Source organism: Anabrus simplex, chromosome 13, assembly GCF_040414725.1.
Source record: "Anabrus simplex isolate iqAnaSimp1 chromosome 13, ASM4041472v1, whole genome shotgun sequence".
Classification (NCBI taxonomy): domain Eukaryota; kingdom Metazoa; phylum Arthropoda; class Insecta; order Orthoptera; family Tettigoniidae; genus Anabrus; species Anabrus simplex.
This window is the reverse complement of record NC_090277.1, coordinates 38,611,350-38,633,413: the sequence shown is the minus strand read 5'-3', so window position 1 is coordinate 38,633,413 and position 22,064 is coordinate 38,611,350. Positions and strand designations below refer to the sequence as shown.

Genomic DNA, 22,064 nt, shown 5'->3' with positions numbered 1-22,064 from the left:
CGCATTCATTGCGGCAGTACGGTTGAACTTCCGTGTGAGTCAACATGTGATATTTGTGTTGGACTTCTCGGCCAATGGATTTGCCACAGTAAAGTGACACGTCTGTGTGAGAGGAAATGTGTGCCGAGAGCACAGATTTCTCTCTGAGGTTGGTATAAATGATGTAAAACGAGTTATGTATTCTCTCAGATCAAATGCTGCTGAACATGATGGCATACCTCTGTCTTTCTACAAATACGTCATTGGCGCCATTCTGCCGATCGTAACACACATTATTAACTACTGCTTAACACAAGGAATTTTCCCTACGGCGTGGAAGGATGCCCTTTGTCATCCCAATCCCAAAAAAGGATGGACCCAGTATTCCTTCAGATTACCAACCAGTTTCTATCCTACCACCCTCTCCCAAAGTGCTGGAACGCCTGGTACATGAACAAATCCTTACGTACTTACATAAATATGCTTTACTCAACTCTTACCAATCAGGCTTTAAGAAAAAACATAGTACCATGACAGCTCTGCTGAAAGTGACAGATGACATTAGATATGCAATGGACAACAAACAGGTGACAATACTTACTATTTTAGATTTCAGTAGCACATTTGATACTGTCGATCCTAGGTTGCTTCTTTTAAATTACAGTCCTTAAACTTTAGCCAGAATGTGCTGGAATTTTTCTATTCTTACCTCACAAACCGCCGGCAGTGTGTGGTTGCAAATAATAATAAATCAACGTGGCTAACAAAAAATATTGGTGTTCCACAGGGGTCAGTCCTAGGTCCTATCCTATTCACTTTATATATAAATGATATCACCAGAACAATTGAGCACTGCAAGTACCATCTTTATGCTGATGATCTGCAAATTTATTACGACACTGGAGCTAATAATATACAACAAGCAATATGTAATGTAAATGCTGACCTTGAACAAATTAATAGCTATGCAATTAAAAACAACCTTAAAACCCCCATAAAATGCAAGAGATTATCATCAGTACATCAAAGAATCTTCACAATTTAAAACAAAATTGCATTCCTCCCGTAACTTTAAATAATACTGTTATACCTTATAGTGAATCAGTTTCTAACCTTGGTGTTATTATAAGGGAAACTCTAAACTGGACAGCGCAAGTTAAGAATATCTGCAAAAAAGTTTATTGTGGCTCGGACCCCTTAAAACGTTTCAGAAATGTATTCCCTCGATCACTGAAAATTCAACTTGTTCGGTCATTATTATTTCCCATTTTTGACTACTGTGATGTAATTCTTACGGATACAACAAAAGAATTAAGCTTGAAACTACAACGCACTCAAAATGCTTGTCTTAGATATGCTATGGATTTACGGTATGACGCTCGAGTTCTTCCCTACTATAAACAATTATCTTGGTTACGACTAGATGACAGGCGTAAACTACATGCAAATACTGTTGTGTACCAGGTACTTTCAGAAGACATCCCTGCTTATCTCTCCAGCAATTTTCGTCACCTTGGTTCTTTACATCCTCATGATACTCGCTCAGTGTCCCTCCTAGAAATACGTATCCACCGAACAACCACATACCATCGATCATTTACTATCACCACTTCGGGATGGTAGAATGCACTTCCCAAAGACATCAAGGATGCTGTATCAAAAAGTATATTTAAAACCTCTTACCAGCAGTTCCTCGTTAAGTGCTTCCAGCAAGGTGCAGTACCTGTATGAGTGGAACGAGTGATTGTGTGTGAAAATGATATATTATTGCACAATAACTTAAATATTGGTTTAATACGATTATGGAATAATAACAATATGTGTGTGGTTAAGTGTAGGAAAGGGCCAAGAGCCCTAACTTCGCCACAGTAAATAAAGGCTTTATCTATCTATCTACCTATCTGAATCGCTTATTACAGAAATTGCACTATAAAGGCTTGGTGCCCGTGTGTGTCCGCATGTGAAGTGCACAATGGGAACTCTGGCTGAAGGATTTATCACAAACGTTGCAACAATACGGCTTCTCTAATGTGTGAGTACGCTTGTGACGTGTGAGGCTTTCTTTCCGCTTGAAGGAATTGCTACAGACATTGCATTGGTGTGGCTTTGCCTCAGTGTGAGCTAGCATGTGACGTGTTAAGTAAGATTTCCTATTGAAAGAGCTGGTACACACATTGCAGTAGTACGGCTTCTCTCCTGTGTGGGTCCGCATGTGATATGCTAGGCTTGTTTTCTGCATGAAGGATTTGCCACAGTCATTGCAGAAATAAGGCTTTTTTCCTGTGTGAGATAGCAGATGACGTGTCAGGTGAGATTTGCTGATGAAAGACTTGCTACATACATTACAACAGTAAGGCTTCTCCCCTTTGTGGGTCCGCATGTGATATTCTAGGCTGGCGCTCTGAATGAATGATTTGCCACAGACATTGCAGCAATTTGGCTTATCTACCGAATGTAAGCGTTTGTGTTCTGTTAGCATTATCCTGCTTGTAAAGCTTTTATGACAAACTTCGCACACTAGGAGAGGGTGGATACTTAGGTGTTCCCACAAGTTGCTTGCGGTGCTAATGAGCTTTCCACAGTGATCGCAGTTGAAGGGACAATCATCAACGTGTCTCTTCAGATGTTGCAAGAAGTCCAACATCCCACCCAGGAGTTTACTACACACACTACATATAAAGCAAGGTGCTCCGCTACCCAGAGGTTGATGATCTGTGTTGCTCTTCTCCGGTCTCGATCTACAGCAAGAAATTAAAACCATGTTATCAATAGTTCAACAGCAAACACCACTGCAACTCTCACACAAGGGAATTGCTACTGTACATTCCACTAACTGATATCTCATCCACAGAGCTCGTTACTCATGAACAACACATTCCTGAAGGTAAACATCATCTGAGGACAAATTCAGAGCGTAGTCTTATATTTCAAAAGCTCTCGACTGATACAAGTATACGTTGAAGGTTGAGTCAAATGTTCCACCTTTACAATACCAAGATTCTTTATTAACTAATTATTTACATGAATTTTTAAATATATCGGGACATGTTTCGTAAAAACCTTATACATTATACCAATAAGACGGCTTTAACATCCGCTCGCTGGATTTCTTACACATCGTGTTGTCCTACTGGAATGAACATTGTGCAATTCATCATCAAGCCTTCACGGCATAACAGAATATTATTATGTTAACACAGCACACACAAAAAAAGGAAGAATTTTAACGCAAAGTTTTTACTGAATCATCCCATGTGGACAATTTTAATTTTAATGTCAACGGTATTCTCAAGTGCTGTGCTCAGAACTGTTCTGAATTCTTCACTATTTTAAATGACATATTGGGTCTCCCAAATTATTTTAATGTGTTACTTTGTCCTTGTCCTTGCAGCTTTTTCTTAAAGGTTTTTACGGCTGATGATGTCTACAAGTTAGACGAAACATGTCCGGATATACTTAAAAATTCATGTAAATAATTAGTTAATAAAGAATCTTGGTATTGTAAAGGTGGAACATTTGACTCAACCTTTAACGCATACTTACGACAATACGGGCTTTATAATGAAGTTTATTTTATGTAATGATTATGCCAACCAGGCAAACAAAGCTAATACCTACTTGAATTTTAAGATCAAGCTATCAAAAATATGCAAGGACATTGCCTTCTAGAAGAAATGTTTACATAATGGACTCATTCCAAATTTCTTGAAGTTCAATCAAAATAAGAACATTTCTTATTAGCACAAAAAAACCCAGTCTAGGTCTAATTCATTATGGATTAGAAATGAAATTAAGTTTCTACACAGGAAAAGATCTTTACTTAACACAAAGTTATATGAAGCACATCTGTTTGCTTCGTCCTCCCTAACCCCTGTAGAATGGGATTCTTTTCAGAAATTTGCTCTTACGAAGATAGAGAATGTAATTGTCAAAAAACAGGCCACTTTAGACAACAAATACAACACACTCTTGCGTAATAATAGTCACAATAAAAACTTCCTTCCATACAATAGGCACATCAACAAATCCGACTCGGGAGACGTGAAGTTCCATGCCCCGGTTATAAATCTTTCTGATATCCAACTTAGCGCTTCGGATATCGAAAATTTAGAGAAGGGCCCTAAATTCAATTGGCCTATTGCCTTTAAATTGAAAGGTGCCATTGCTATCACTGCTGAAACTGAAAACGCCATACAAAAACTACCAATTGACAGCCAAACAGAAATTAGACTCAATATTCGTAAAAAAACTTTCTAATTTAATTAAAGTCAACAAATCTACAGCTCCTTTATTTCCCAAAAAAGCCATAGACTCTTTAAAAAAGAAGATTAACAAATACAAACCAACTATCCCTTACTACAAATCTAAATACCACCTTCAGGAAATTGAAATAATAGGGATAATGGTCGGAGCTCGCGGTACCATACCTCGTCACTTCGTCGCCACATGGAAGCGCTTCCAACTCCCAATGAAGCTCATCCCGGAAATTGCGACCCTCGTCCTCCGAGCCTCCAACAAGATTATGAGGCACCACCTCTACAGCTAATTTTGAATGTTCTTTTGATTAATACATATGTACATAAAATTGATATGTTTTACCTTGTTCTTAGCGGCAGCCTGTAAATACAGGAGGTCTTTCCAAAATAGATGGAAATTATATAGTCTCGAAAGCGGACAAAGGCAATGCCACAGTTATTATGAACAAAGAAACTTACGTGCAAAAAACTGAAACCTTCCTCTCCGATAATTCTTTTAAACTGATAAAAAAAGATCCTACCAACAATATTCAAAAGAACTTAAAACAATTATTGAAACAAACGTCCTTCATTCTTACTGAACATGATTCCAAAGAAGTCATTAATATGAATCCCAGTATCCCCACAGCTAAAGCATTACCTAAAGTCCACAAAATAGATATTCCCATAAGACCCATAGTTAACTACAAAACTTCCAAATTTGTTCATAACTTCTTGAAGAAATACTACAAATTTGAAAATCCCAACTCCATCAAGAATTCTATAGAATTTTGTAATTTGACAAAAAACCTAGAATTACAGCCACAACAAAAAAAATGTACTCATTTGACATAGAAAACATGTACTCCAATATACCGGTCAAGAAAACTTCAAAGATCATCAAGGACAATTTTCTAAAACACAGAAAATTAAGCATACAAGAAATAGAAGAATTTTTAAATATTTTAGAATTTGTAACTTCCAACAATTATTTCACTTTTAATGAAAAAATTTATAAGCAGGTTAGTCTTCCTATGGGTTCCCCGGCTTCAGGAATAATGCCAGAAATTTATTTAGACCACTTGGAAAATTCCAAAATTATTAACAAAATTAAAGGAATCATATTCTGGACACGCTTTGTTGATGATACATTTACTTTAATAGATCATAACGTCTCCAACGGCGATATCGTTCTTGAACATTTGAATGCAGTCGATCCATGGATCAAGTTTACTTCCGAAGTGGAAGTCAATAATTCATTAAACTTCTTAGATGTTACTATTAACATCTCTAACAAATTCTCTTATACCATATTCAGAAAGCCCACCCAAACTATTAATACTATTCGGCAAGATTCAATGCATCCGGAATCTCAAAAAAGAGCAACATTCTATAGTTTAATCCACAGAGCTTTTCACGTCCCTTTATCTAATGTTACTCGTAAAAAAGAACTTGACTTTATCCGCTTAATAGCGCGTAAAAATGGTTTTAGCAGGCATTTCATTGACAGGATAATCAATAAAGTTACTAACAAATCCAGTTCAACTTTGCTTAGAGAAACAAAAAGAAAAAGAGACAAATACGCCACTTTCACTTATTACTAATAGTAAGATTTAGGATATCACCAACACCCTCAAGAAGCATAAGATCAATATTGCTTTTAAAACAGTCAACAATAATATAATCTCTTTAAAACCAATATAAAGTTAACAACACTATGAATAAATATAATAGGTCAGGCGTATATAAATTAAAATGCAACCAATGATGCGCGAGCTACATTGGGCAAACCAGAAGAGGCTTTTCAGTCAGATATAAGGAACATATCAATGCCGCTAAACACAGAAGGTACTCCGCCATGAGCACTCATATGACAGAGTCTAATCATTCCTTCACTTCCATAGAACAGGACTTTAAAATTCTTTATTTTCATAATAAAAGCACTTTGCTCAATGTTTTGGAAAATATCTATATTAATATAGATCATAAATGCAATCCCATTCACAATTTGAATGAAATTTCAGAAACTGCGAACGTAATTTTCGAGGCATTGCTCAATAGTTCTTATTTTGACAAACCCACTAACAAGCATCCACGTGACAGCTCTCCGCCTACTAATCCCAACCTTCCCCTACTTTCCCCTCACACCAACTCCCTTCACACACGACCTCCATAACTCGCTCTTAGTCAGCCATAGTCATCCACACTGAAGTAGTCGCTGTCGGACAAGCGAGAACGTAAGTAATCAGATGTGCCGCACTTATTATTTTTCATTCTTTATTTACTTTACATCTCAAGACACAAAAACTTGCCTATTTCAATACTAACAACAGCCATTATTCTTGTTCTAGACCCCTCTACTGCACATTCCACATTAAGTTCTCACGTTCAAATATTCCACCTAACTTCTCAACAAGAAATGTCAACATTATACCAATAAGACGGCTTTAACATCCGCTCGCTGGATTTCTTACACATCGTGTTGTCCTACTGGAATGAACATTGTGCAATTCATCATCAAGCCTTCACGGCATAACAGAATATTATATGTTAACACAGCACACAACAAAAAAGGAAGAATTTTAACGTTAAGGTTTTACTGAATCATCCCATGTGGACAATTTTAATTTTAATGTCAATGGTATTCTCAAGTGCTGTGCTCAGAACTGTTCTGAATTCTTCACTATTTTAAATGACATATTGGATCTCCCAAATTATTTTAATGTGTTACTTTGTCCTTGTCCTTGCAGCTTTTTCTTAAAGGTTTTTACGGCTGATGATGTCTACAAGTTAGACGAAACATGTCCCGATATATTTAAAAATTCACGTAAATAATTAGTTAATAAAGAATCTTGGTATTGTAAAGGTGGAACATTTGACTCAACCTTCAACGTATACTCACGACAATACGGGCTTTATAATGAAGTTTATTTTATGTAATGTTACAAGGATGTGGTGTGTCTTTTACCTCGAATCACAATAGCATGCACAAGAAACTTCCGACGATTCACGAATGTACGAGCTCATAGACAACCTCATTTAAAGAATGCAGGAGAAGTGGTCCAGCCTAAAGGAGAAATACAAGCTCTTTAATCCAGCACACATTTACCTGTTGAAATCTGAATATTTCTGTATTCCTACATAAAGAACGGTATATGCTTTGGAGTTTTGATCTTGTTCAACCACTGTGCGCTTTGTGGCTGGCAAGTAATAATTTTTTTAAAAGCCTTTTGTTGGTGAGGTTGTCTGAGAGAATCTGTTCTAAATGTTAATAAGTAGAAGACATTATTTGCTGAGAGCCAGCAAGATCTGCTGAACCATGGCTAATCTTTTATGAATGTTATTTAGTGTCATGCAAACATACATATTGTATTTATACATTGTTGTCATATCAGTGTAGCATTCTATTAAGTCACAGTGTAGTTATTTCCAATTACATAGCTTTGATATGCAATCAAACAGAACAGAACTACATACCAGACAGTAGGTTTACACAAGGAAGTTCATACTTACTACCTTGTATTACATCAGTCTGAATTGCTGTCTTTCATAGAGGCCGTATGCAACATGGAAAACACTAATCCTGATGAAATCCTGCAAAAGCTAGAATATATTAAGCAGATGACAGCTCTTTCTCTAACACTGATGCTTTCTTTCCCCTCCAGATACTGCTGTCATAGACATTACAAAGGCAGCAAAGAACATGCGTTTTTGGTAGTAATGTTTAATTACAATCTTCTGATATCCTCAGTATGAACCCTTATGCAAGCTACCATGTCCTTGAATATTCTAATAGTGATCCTTTAACACTACAGCTAGAAGGAGCATGAAAATCAAGGTTTGAGCCAAAATTCGAGATGACAGGATGTTGAATTTCACCATCGTAGATAATGCTGCTATGAAAAAGAAAGAATGAGATTCCTTTTATTTTAAAAGATCACGGACAAAGTGATTAGTGGAATGATAACATCGCTGGATAGCATCCAAGTCTGTGCCCGTCTCCCCACCGCAGAGTGGTTCTGCATATTCTAGGATAGAAGAGCGATAAATACAAATTTCTTGGTTAAGGGTGAGATCAGGCACATGGGAAAAGTCAATCACACAGGCCAAAATACATTGTAACATGAAGCAGCACTTCTCAGTTCATGCTGTATGCACTGAATTCACATGGCCCAGTCGAATGCATGACTTCCTCACAAGCAAAGTAGTGGGAGGCTTGACCACATGTTGTTGCTGCACTCATAGGAGAAAATAAGTGACCAAATAGACGTGGCACTGATTCCAGATTCCAGGAATCTCTTGACCATCACAAAAGACATTGATGTTGATACCACTAGACAACAGGGGCAGAAAGTACAACACTGGATTTTTTTTTTTTTTTGCTAGGGGCTTTACGTCGCACCGACACAGATAGGTCTTATGGACACGATGGGATAGGATAGGCCTAGGAGTTGGAAGGAAGCGGCCGTGGCCTTAATTAAGGTACAGCCCCAGCATTTGCCTGGTGTGAAAATGGGAAACCACGGAAAACCATTTTTAGGGCTGCCGACAGTGGGATTCGAACCTACTATCTCCCGGATGCAAGCTCACAGCCGCGCGCCTCTACGAGCACGGCCAACTCGCCCGGTACACTGGATTTTATGCCATACACTATTTGTGGCATATCACAAAAATCAAAAGGTGCAAAAGTCTGTGGCCATTCTTCTTATGTAATTATGTGATGTGTGTCACAAGTGATTTATCAGGTTAATCATTAGTTTTTCCGTAAAATGGTATTTCATTTTGCCCTGATAAATATTCTGCACGAACCAGCTACATTGAAGTAACACATGGCGCGTCCCAGGTAACAGATACAGGTTCCCCATTGGCCTGCCGGCAGACTTGAGCAAGATATAATACCTCTCACGGACCAAACACACACAAATTCTTTAATGGCAACTTTGGCAGAGATTGAGATGTTTGGTACGAAGCACTTCGTACTCTACCTTTCTGGAAGTTAATGCAGAAACGAGCATAGCATTTCTTCTCTAGAGGAGCAACTGCAGAAGGCGTCTGTTCCCCATGTCCGGAGTAGCGTAACTACGTGTTGTCATGAGCTCTAAAATGTTTCAAGATAAGCCAGCCATAAATAATACTGCCACATGATTACAGAAATATGTCTCATGGAATCGGAACAAAGGTTAGGGTGTTCTCATGAAGGGATGCGCATTGGCAGGGCCAAGTCAGCATGAAAAGTATGCAAAATTTACCATCGCACATGCTGTTACGACTAAGGAAGCAAGTGCCCCTTTCAGTATCGCTTCACAGAACTATGTCTGGAGGAAGAAGAAAATTACCCACAGCACTTGAAGAAGGCATACAGGCATCTGTGAGGTGCAGGAAAATTATGGAGTGGAGGAAAGTCATGCGAAATGGGGTGCAGTTATTAAGGGATGTACAACAGAAGCCAAAGAACAACTAAGGTTGTTGGCATTGTTACATAAGCAAAATTTCACAGTTCAGTCTCACGAGGTGCGAAAGTATGATAATTGCTTGATGTAACTCGTTTACATTGGGGAGAGAGGGAAATTCTAATTTTTCAGTGGAATGCTCCAAAACTGACCAGAGCACGGAAACAAAAGATGCCTTCTTGGCACTGCCCGACAAGAAGACCACTGACTATTTTATCATAGCTGGTGATATGAATGGACATGTCGGACGAAGGAAAGAAGAGCAGAGACTCAATGGCGGACATAGATATGTTCAGAAGAACGAAGATGGCCAACGAATTACTGATTATGCAGAAAATGATCATCGCAAACACACTGTTAAAAAATTGTGATATTCATCTAGTCACGTACTATAGTGCCTCCTCCTCCAACTCACAATGACTACATCCTTGTGAGAGGAAGGAATCTCAAAGATGTTCTAGAGACAACAGTTGTTCCTTATGAAACCACTGCAATCTAACTTCGACCAGTCATCTGTAAGCTGCGGATAAAGTCACCAAGTCTCTCACCGAACAAATTAGAGACAGTGAGAGCAGTTCGCATGACCAGGGATCAGAAGCAACGATAATTACCAAAACAATTTAGGAATACTTACCAACTCTGTTCCCAAGTAAGGTCATCGCAATGCATGGAAGACTGACACAAGAGGTCAGGTGAAACTATTAAACAAAGCTTAACATTTTTGAAAAAAAATTAATTGAACTAATTAAGATATCAACTTTAGAGATCAGTAACAGGTGGAAATATAACAAACTTCTATACTAACATACTAAGGAGATTAACCAATAACCGTGAATAAAAACTTCCCTTTTTAAGTTCACACCAAGTTTTTTTTATAAGTAGTAATTAAGGTAATTCATTTACGTTAACAGCAGTCTCTGTCCTTGAGAACTTTTGATAGGATATTAAATAGAAAACAATTTTGAAACGACTAGCTCGGAATGTAGGTAAATGAAAAACGCAATGAAACACTATCGGCTTACAATGTCCACAAAAATAAACCAGAAGATAATCAAGAATAATCCCGAGACACCCACAAGAAAATAATTCAGGCCCAAACAAGATTAAATATCAATACTTCTAGAGCCTCGGTAAATCAAAGTCTATAAGTGCCGATCGGAACAAACATCCATACACCAGAAGAAAAAAAAGTCTTCTCATTTCAATAGGCGAATGTCAAATGTTATAGTAACAAGCAACGTCACTCAAATTCAAACTCAACAGACTTCACCCCCCCCCAAACAGTTTACACGAGGTTACATAGCAACGAAACACATGACACACACAGAAAATGGCATCCCAAAACAATCCGAGTAGTCACTAGAACATGTTCCCACTTTACCAGCTTACTCACGAGTATGGTGGTTGTGAGATATACAAGATAATTGTCATAATTCCAATAAGTTAAACAATGATACACTTAGATCACCAGATAAGAGTTTTATAACAATTACATATTAATAAATAATGGTCTTTAGGAGCTCCTACCATATGTATTCGCTTAAATATACCTTATGAACCATTCAAATTACCTCAAGATGATTATCTAACGGTATTACACATTTACACTTTATTTGAAACCCCAACATAACAAACAATGGATTACACTGTAATGATTATGACCTGAATTTCTGCAAATTTCTGCTAAATATGAATTTCTTGGAATTTAAATAAATAAGCATCTCTCATTGTTATTATACCAAATCTGTTTCCATTTGCTCCTCAATAGTATATCTTCTTGTTGTATCCATCAATCAGCTCAGACCCGTAGAAGAAGATACAAATACTCACAAGATCGCAAGATCAGAAAAACAAACCAAACATTTCTGGGCTAATCGCCGGGGGGACGGGGGATTCTCCTATCCTGGATCCAGTCCAAGCAACATCTCCTCTAGTATTCAATTAGTTGCCGTACAATTTAATATTCACCAGCAGAACATCAGGCAAGATGCTTCTTTCTTCAACAACAGATAATAACAACTGAACTTCGATACTTGTAGTTCTCACACCTGTTGACGATTGAAAGGCAAGTTCAAATCCACATACCCAGATGGCAGCAGCGTATAAGCGGAGCAGACAGACTAGAACACAGCCCGTGGCCCAGAGATGCACTATTAGCGAGCACAGAATGAGGTAATACATCTTAAGAAGGTCCAGTCCACTGGATGGATTTCAGATCTCATAGGTAGTTTAGGCAGAACAACTAAATACTTCATGTGCCGCATCAAATAATTTAAAATCGATTATACTAGAGCCCAAGACTTCGCAGGAAATGGACCAAATGGGATCAAATGGTGGTGCCTGAAGAAGGAGGCCAACGTTGTTGCAAATGTTACAGTGCCACAAATCACCATAGTTGAAGTTTGACAGACTAAACTGTAAGATGCCACACGCTCCATTCTTGGAACAACTAAGTCAGGTGATGACAACGAAGGATTAACTATGCCATTTGGCTTCAGACTGACGATGTTAAGTATGCAGTATGGTTAAAGAAACAGGTGTACAACGAGTTTCTTGCTTGTTGGAATGCCTATAAAGCAGCTACTAGTTAAGTGAAGGAGATCATTGATCTAACAAATGCAAACTGGTAAGCAGGTCTATATGTGAAAACTGATACATGCAAAAACGGGCGGAATATAACGGCTAGTCAAATTGAGGCATCACAAAATGATTTGCTACTCAACTGGCGGGATACGTGACTACACTGGCGGAACTATTTCAACAAAATTTCAATCTTGGAATTTCCGTATCTACCAATCCCAATCACAATGAAGGTCCAATGTAGGAAATTGACGACACCAAAGTCCAGGCTATGCTGAAGGAAATGAAACCAGGGAAACCATCTGTCTCAATTATCTTCCGGCAGGGCTTTGTTTCTCTAAATTGGAGGATGCAGCAGTGTGGCTGAAGCAAGCTTTTCAACCAAGTCATTAAAGAAGGCTTAAAACCAATAGATTGGCGATGGAGTATCCATTCCAAAATAAGGTGAGCACTGCCGATTTTTCTAATTACCTCCTGATCATACTTCTGATCCATGCAATGACAGATTTCGAACAAATCTTCGACAATAGGATTAGCAATTTAGTCAAACCTACAACAAGACAAGCTGGATTTGTGTAAAATTATGGCACAACAGCAGCAACCCATGCTGTAGGGCTGTTAATTAAGAGAAACTGTGAAAGGAATAAGAGGCTTCATCACAACTTTCTGGACGCTGAAAAGGCCTTCCATCGGGTACCTCATAACCAAATCAGTCAGCGCTACAAGAACATGGGTATTCCGGTGCACCTTATTGAGAGAGTATAATTGCTCTAAGAAGAACCAAGGAGTTATGTTCAAGGTGCCGTAGGAGCATTTAATGAATTCCACACAACTGTAGGAGTCCACCAAGGCCCTGCCTTATCACACTGCTGTTCATTCTTGTGACGGACTCTATTACAACAGACCTGCACAGTCCAATACCATGGACACTTCTCTATGCAAATGATGTCATTTTGGCTGCAGAGAATAAGCTTAATCTCTAGCGTAAAACAGAAGCCTGGAACAATTGACTAGCGCAATATGTTCTGCGGGTCAACAAAAAGAAGACAGAATATATGACATTACATCATCAAAAAGTTGGAACCATGCATGTTTACGGTGAAGATAGCATGAGCAAAGAAATGTAAGTATCTTGGCTCAACAATCTCTGATGATGGCCGACTTACTGATAAAGTAAACTTAAGGATATTCAAAGCCTGACAAAAGTAGAGAATGACAACGCGTGCCCTTGTGACCGTCAGATGAAAGACCATCTGAAATCTAAGATCTACCAACCGGTTATACGTCCTGTCGTTTTCTACGGCAACGAGTACTGGCGAGCTAAACATGTAGAATGCCAACTAAGCATTGTGGATACACAGGCATAACAAGACTGGATCATATTTCAAATGATGTTACAGTATTAGAAACCATTTTGGCATTGCACCAATCCAGAAGAAAATTCAGGAAAGGAGGATGTGCTGGTTTGGGCAGGTGTTGCGTGCAGAGGACAATATATTGGGAAAGTCAGCATATACACAGGAAGTCGGTGAAAAGAGGTGCAAGTGACGAACAAGACAGTATAGGACAGATAAAGTGCACAATGACGTGAAAGCTGTGAGACTACATAGAGACATGGTCCAAGACTGAACTAACTGGAGACACTAATCACAACACCAGACCCTGCCACCAGGCAGGACTAACACTAAAGAAGCAGATTGATGAATATTCTGTTATAAAAATTGGATACAATGGATATTTTACACATACTAACATTCAGCTGAGTAGGTTCAAATTCTCTCCCCTAAAACCTATGTCCAATATCTGGAAAGAGTTATTTTCACAATCTACAGTAGTGTTTGAATGATAGAATCCTTCTGGATTTCATGCTTAAGTGACTCCTATAAATGCGTTATAAATGAAAATATATAACTCAACAAAATAAAAATTTCAAGATTATCAGTTTTGAAATGAAATGGCGTATGACTTTTAGCGCTGGGATGTGTCCAAGGACTTTTGCTTGCCAGGTGCAGGTCTTTTGATTTGACTCATACACCCAGTCCCTGTGTCAGGGGAATTAACCATTTATGGTTAAAATTCCCGACCCTGCCAGGAATCGAACATGGGACCCCCATGACCAAAGGCCAGCACGATAACTATTCAGCCATGGAGCTGGACCTTATCTTGTTAATCGGAAGTGACAGTTTGAATATCTGGTGAAATTCTACGAGTACGAACAACACGGTATTCCGTCAGTGTATTCTAGCCTGAATGGAATTTTGCAATTCATATATCTGCTTATATCCATCATAGATAGCAAACGATCAGAATAATCAATTTGTTATTTTCATCCCAATCAAGTCTATACATATGAAGACAATGGAGGAGTGGCCCAAAGTGGTCAGCTCAGCACCATGTGACACTCGACACACTACACGTGGAAGGAAACTGCATCACTAAGTTCTTAGTTCCGGACCATGTGCGTCTACACAAATGGAGGTTAGCTTCATCACTAATTATTTATATCAGGGCGATGCATCTCTACACAAATGGAAGGTAATCTCATCACTAATTGGTAAGCTCAGAAATATGTGTCTTTCCACAAGTAAGCAATTAGGTAATTTTGTAAATCTTAAACCTGTTCTGATATAATTGAGTACCAAATTGACATGGCAAATCTTACGACATTTCATAAATCATTTAAGTTGCTGAATGATATTTGTAGACCGCTGAAATGAGAGTCACGATAACATAGTGCCTGAGGTAAGATATAAAACAAAGTGGGAAGCAGTAGATAAGATCTGGTCGACTGAATCCTTCAGAAGCATCTAAAATCTGTGATATACAATGAACTAAGCTATATAGACAATGGACTGACCTCTGCCTTATATACCAAGGAAAAAGAAACCAAAACGCTTGTCTCTTTGCTGGTTCGAGAGTACTTCTGTACAAGATATGTTTAGGAAAAAGAAAGCTAATATAAACTCCATCCAAAAAAAATATGCATCTTGTGTGTGAAAAGTATTCATAAGCAACAGTTTTAATGGTGGTCATAATAAAAGATTGTTCTCTAATGTAGCCTATTGTGTCCTGTTTCACAAGAATTACAAAGAAACAGCAGAATCTGAACCTCGAAGAGTAGACGTAATTGGGCGATGTTCAGTTGTGTGCATGGTTCTGCGCCGACTAGTGAGAATTTAAGCTGGTACTGGGCAGTTCTGGGAGTGAAATGAATATTTCTTGTCAATAGTTGTGAACATACGGTAGGAACAAGTCAATACATCGCATAACAGTCGAAAAGACTCTAACCATCCACAAAATCAAATAAAGCTTTGAGAATTCGTAGTTTCCTCATTAATCTGGCTTGAAGTGAAACCTTAGGCTATGACTAGCCATTGCAGGACCTGCAAATACAAGGGCTCGGTTAAGAGCACCAATCCGTGATTACACAATCATTCCCCAGTGATTATCAAAGATCATTTCACACTGTAACCAACAAAGGTGTGAGAGAAAATAATTAATTAGCAAGTAGTCCAATGGCACACCTACAGTTCAAAAAAACACTACTGCATTAAATGTTTGAAAACAGGATATACACTTGTGCTACTTTGTAACGTCAGTGATAAAAATTACAATTTTGAAATAATATTATATCATTACATTATTATTTACCTACTTTTACTATATAGCAAATTCAATTACTTGAAGAATTCAGAATTTTTTTTTGGCAAGCTGCAGCACAAATTTAAAACTTCACTTGCAGCTGTCCATTTTATTAGTTTATAATAATTGTGTAAATGTTTTTGCAATCAACACAAGCACATGACTGATAATGAGCAATAAAATGAACAGTGGGAATTGGCGACAATCAGCAAGTATGACAACAACACTCGAACAAACAAATTCAAAACCACAAGATTTTTTTTACGCTTACAACAATGTGTAGGTTTTATTTGAAACCTATGATATCTACTGACTGATAGTTTTATTCCTACAACCAATTAGCTGCCCTTGCACCCACAAATGGAGGAATCTGACTTAACACACAAGAGAACAGAAAAGATCATAAAGAAAAGAATCAAAACAAATAATAATTTAAAAGTACACTTTTTGAGTTATCACACTATTGAACTCAGCCATCATAATGTTGATTAATGAACCTAATTATGTTAGTTTGATATTATTATATTGTTTACAATGTACATTAAACCGAACAATTTTGAATTTGTAGATTTAGTTTATATTCTACAATCATGGCTTTTTCTGTGTGTCACTGTTGGTACAAACGTACAGAATTACTGAGAATATCTGCAGGTAATAGTTGCAGACGGCATTTCAGATGATAAAATGTGATGAACAAATGATGCAGTGAGAGTGACATACAATGTCTAGCTATTTTCTTTATCCTCTTATACCCACATTCCCCTGTTCCCTTCTTTCTATACGTGACTTGACATGTCACCTCTTTGTTCACTTTTCATGGTTGCTTAAATGTATTGTAAACAAATACTCTCCAAAAATATCTAGCTTTACCAGAAATTCTTTATTAGACATTTATTCAGTAAAACTACATGACAGAACATTAGATATGATCTTGAAGTTCCTGAATATTTTGGATAATTTTAACCAATAGAATTTTAAATGATTAGTGTTAAATGTAACCTTGTAAAGAAAGGATTAAACTGATGAAAATGGCTACATTTTGGAGATAAACCAACCAATCCTGAACACAACTGTGAATAGGTACAACCTATTCCATACTGTACAGGATTTGCAATGTACGTACTTTGTTTCTTCTTTGATGTATGGCAACAGCTGATCATCAGTATGTTCTTCTATGAATATTTCCTCCTTAGTATCTTCGGACAGCTATAAGTAAGAAATAAGAAGAGTAGAATAAAGAAGGGAATAAAAATATATAGGCCTAAACAAGAAACAGCTGAGAAAATAAATTTAATAGTGGCACAAGAAGAGTATATCTCCCATTTTAAAAATATAAGAATGGAAAGGAGGAAAGGAAGAATCAAATCGAAATTGCTCTAAATGCAAAAGAGGTGTCTGCATTGGTGGCAAATGGTACACAAAAATACATTAATATCAAGCACTAAATGTTAAGAAGATAATTTCCTAAAATAAAGTATTATACAATTTACACTAATGTTTTCTTATTAAACACACAGTTCATCCTTAATAAACTTACATTATTTACAAAATTCTACTCACAACATCTTCTGTATTTACAAACATAATCAACTCATATACAACATGTGTAATTACTTCAAATAATACTATACAATTGCTATTAGATTAAAATTTACATTGCATTCATTTTTTTGTTACCCTTTTTGGAATCTAACTTCCATAATGACCTGCTCCATCTTAACCCAGAGTCCCTTTTGCCACTGCTTTTCAGACAACTGATATGAGAGATAAGACCATGAAAAGGAACACACTGTAGTATAATAACAGTAGACAAGGTAGCATAAGAAAAGGGGGGACATTTGTAAATATGAAAATTTAAAATTGTCTACATATTTGTGAATATTCAGCAGAGTATATGTACACATTCTTGTGGGGATGGAGGCACTTCTGTGTATGTGTACATGTACAATTTAAGGAAAATAAATAAATAAATAAATAAATAAATAAATAAATAAATAAATAAATAAATAAATAAATAAATAAATAAATAAATAAATAAATAAATAAATAAATAAATAAATAAATAAATAAATAAATAAATAAATAAATAAATAAATAAATAAATAAATAAATAAATAAATAAATAAATAAATAAATAAATAAATAAATAAATAAATAAATAAATAAATAAATAAATAAATAAATAAATAAATAAATAAATAAATAAATAAATAAATAAATAAATAAATAAATAAATAAATAAATAAATAAATAAATAAATAAATAAATAAATAAATAAATAAATAAATAAATAAATAAATAAATAAATAAATAAATAAATAAATAAATAAATAAATAAATAAATAAATAAATAAATAAATAAATAAATAAATAAATAAATAAATAAATAAATAAATAAATAAATAAATAAATAAATAAATAAATAAATAAATAAATAAATAAATAAATAAATAAATAAATAAATAAATAAATAAATAAATAAATAAATAAATAAATAAATAAATAAATAAATAAATAAATAAATAAATAAATAAATAAATAAATAAATAAATAAATAAATAAATAAATAAATAAATAAATAAATAAATAAATAAATAAATAAATAAATAAATAAATAAATAAATAAATAAATAAATAAATAAATAAATAAATAAATAAATAAATAAATAAATAAAATTATTATTATTATTATTATTATTATTATTATTACCCAATACCATTCCTTGCTCCTCTTTCACTTTCTGTTGATCCCTATTTCCTCAATGACTAGCTGTTTTCTTTACCCTCTCATATTCACATTCCCCTGTTCCCATCTTCCTACACATGTCTTGACTCATCACCTCCTTGTTCATTTTCATGTTCCTATATACTTTCTTTCCCAAAATATTTCACTGTAATATCAAATAATCCTGCAATATTCCTACCACTTTCTCAACAAGTGCACAATGCTTAAATATAATAATAGAAATTTCCATCATCCCTCTCTCTACATCACATTAAGATTGACCGACCAATCAACAGCACTTAGGACGGTTGGTTGTTTATGTAGAAAAAAATTGTGGACACGTATGAAACTACTTCCTTGGTGAATTATTTCAATCACTAAATCATCTTCCTGTAAGTGAATATTTGGCAAAATTTGTTCCCTTGAATTCTAACTTATCTTCAAGTTGTGACCTTTCCCACAGCTTGTCTCCTTTCTCCAATCTTCATAGCCAAAACTTTGCAACAACTCTGTAACACAACTCTTTTGTTAGAAATCGCCCTCAAGAAATGGAGCGGTTTCTGTGGATTATTTCCTGTTCTCTAATCAAGTGATACTGGTGTCAGTCTCATACTGGAGATTCATATGCCCTCTCTTTTACAACTCCAAAATAACCCCATAATCATATTAAGAGACCTGTAAATTTTATTTTCAATCCTGCTTCTGTGATTACCAAAAGGAAGATCAATCCTTATTATGAATATCTAGGGACATACAGAGATCCCCATGAGGAACATTCACACCATCAACACAATAATGAAACCAGAGAGGACTGTATTTGTGAAACATAGAACCTGACTTTTCACCCCGTTTACCAACATAACATTGTCCGATGTCCATCTTACAATACTGTCAAAGTATATTGCAGTCACTCATAATCCTAAAGCTTATTTATTATGAACAGCCTTATCTCTGATTAAGGTTCACTATTCATACTGTTTATGTATCAGGAAATAAAGGTCTCATAATATAGCTGACCCAATCCCATAATTGTTATAGGATCAAATAAAGCTTCACCTACTCTAATGCTCTGAGTTCCATTTTCAGGAAATACACCAGATGTGGCCTAATTATTAGGGTAAAAGGTATATTTCTATCTTTATGTAAATAATCGACCTATACACCCTAATCCTTGAACATGTTTGGTGGTAAAGTTACCCCTTGGGATATCCTTGTCCTCAGTAATGTATTTGTTTCATATAGTGGCTACAGTGAGAACCACTATGCAAATTTCATTATTCAGATACTTTTGTGTCATTTTTGTTAGTGCTCATGTTCTGTTGATTATTGTCTATACCTGCATATTGTTGCTGTATGGAAGTAAATAATATGACCTATTGTTAAGACTATGCATTCTGTAAGTTACCTGCATTATAGATACTATTCATGAGTTCAGTTGATATATTTTAAGAGTGGTTCTAGAGAACTGTCAAATATTTAGGTTACGGGGAGACGAAAGGACCTTTTGGCAAGAAGGATAGGCATTGTCAGGGAGCTACTTGTTGAGAAATGTTATTCACACCAAGAAATAGCTTTTTGATTGAAAATATCACAGCATACTGTTAGCAGAATTTAAAAATTTGAAGACTAGATGAAGACAAAATGTCAACAATGCGTTGGAAACTGTGGGCAAAAGAAGAAACTAACCCCAAGGAGTAAGCAAAAACTGGTTCATTTGTCATTAAACAATCACAAGGCTACTAGTTAATATTTACATAAGAAATTAGAAGAGTATGGGTCGTTTGTATCAGCCAGGACTGTGAGACGAGAGCTGTTTAATGTTGGAATGAAAGCAAAACAAACTTGAAGAAAAGCAAAGATTGTGCCTGCTATGGCTGCAAAGAGGTTCTAGTGAGCCAAGAATCTCCAGAATTGGTCATCTGATGACTGCAAGTCCATGACAATAACTGTAATTTCTAAATTATCATACATTATTCCATTTTTAATGAAATCTAACTGATGTAACCATCCAAATCAAGTATAAAATTTTTCTTTGAAACTGTACAGCTTATTGCATTTCATGCTAGGCTTATTTGTTTAATTAATTTCAGATTTGTTTTAGTGACGAATCAGTATTTAGTGTCGAAGAAGAGACAAGTCAATATGTCAGAAGAAAAGAAGGAGAAGCATTCCATCCAATTGTTTGAAGCAGAGAGTGAAGCATCCAACTTCAGTGATGGTCTGGAGTGTGTTTTCTTGGTACGGCTGTGGATGTTTATATATTTTTTATATATTGTTTTTCTGCCTGCTGTCATTTCTTGATGGATACAGTACTTTTGCATCCATCTCTTGGCATGGGCCAGAGTAAAGTGTAGACTCTACCGAAGTCCCAGTCAACATCTATGGCTGTGGCAATATGGAAGTTGCTGGGGTATGGGTAGTGCTGAGTAATGACTTTCAGAGCATGACTAGTGCATCTGAGTGTTATGGAAGGTGCTGCTCATAGGGTCAGTCGTGCTGCAATAGTACTTTCTGACCCAATGAGAAAAGCAATGGCAAACTACCTCACTCCTCATCTTGCCTAGTACGCCTCATTTTGGTGCTGCCATTGGTTTTCGGGGTTTCCTTACAACCGCATAACCTTTGATGTTGCTATTTGAGGATCCAACCAGCCTCTGGGCTGATGACCTAACAGAAAGACATATTGTTTGTATATATATATATATATTATACATTGAGATGTGAACTGTATAGTCATGACGAATAGAAGAACAAGTGTAAGGACTCATCGAGTTCAAGCAGGCAACGCTAGAGTGTGGTAGGTCTACAGTACCGATCAGCTGGTCTTAGGAATGGTGACACAGAAACGTATTACTCCGTAACTGGTAAGTATATACACTCTTTTTCTTTTTAAAAAATGAGAGATTACAATTAAAATACCACGGCAGAGAGCAATGGAAAAGTATCATACATGGAAATAAATTTCATTCTGAAGAAAAATCGGCACTTCAGATAATGATAAACAAGTCTGGGGATAATATCCATAACAAGATCAGGACAACAGCCAGCTCCTGAAGGATCAACTGAAATTTTGTCTATAGAATCGAAACAATCAAAAAAACATTTTGCCCCACATCAATTTTGAGTTCCATTTTCCACTATTTACTTTCTTGGCCTGGAAAAGATTGCCACATATACTTTTTGAAGGGCATGTTAAAAACACTTCATTATTGCTTGAACCGTAGAATTTTATTTCGGAGAGAACTGAAAATGTACTTTGATCATTATCACATAGAGAATAGGCATAGGGTGAACATTTAGTAAATTTAGAAGAGTGATTAACAACGTACCCTGCCAAATGGTACATTAAACACTTCTCAATTGAAGAGTTTCAAACTGCACTATCAAATTCAGACACAGAGCTCTCCCAGTCTTTGATATTTACTTCATCTTGAACCACAATGTTTTGCTTAA

At 36.0% G+C, this 22,064-nt stretch overlaps 1 protein-coding gene across 1 annotated transcript in view; it reads right to left on the bottom strand.

The window, feature by feature from the left end:
• Positions 1 to 868: 868 nt before the first annotated feature.
• The window catches only part of LOC136884870 (zinc finger protein OZF-like), a 71,159-nt gene continuing 49,963 nt past the window's right edge, over positions 869 to 22,064 (bottom strand). The window contains exons 4-5 of the mRNA XM_067157164.2: positions 17,010 to 17,092; positions 869 to 2,717 (exon numbers count right to left, since the gene is read on the bottom strand). Coding sequence (XP_067013265.2) covers positions 1,907 to 2,717; positions 17,010 to 17,092 — 894 coding nt within the window. The 3' untranslated portion in view covers positions 869 to 1,906. The remainder of the gene's footprint in view (positions 2,718 to 17,009; positions 17,093 to 22,064) is intronic.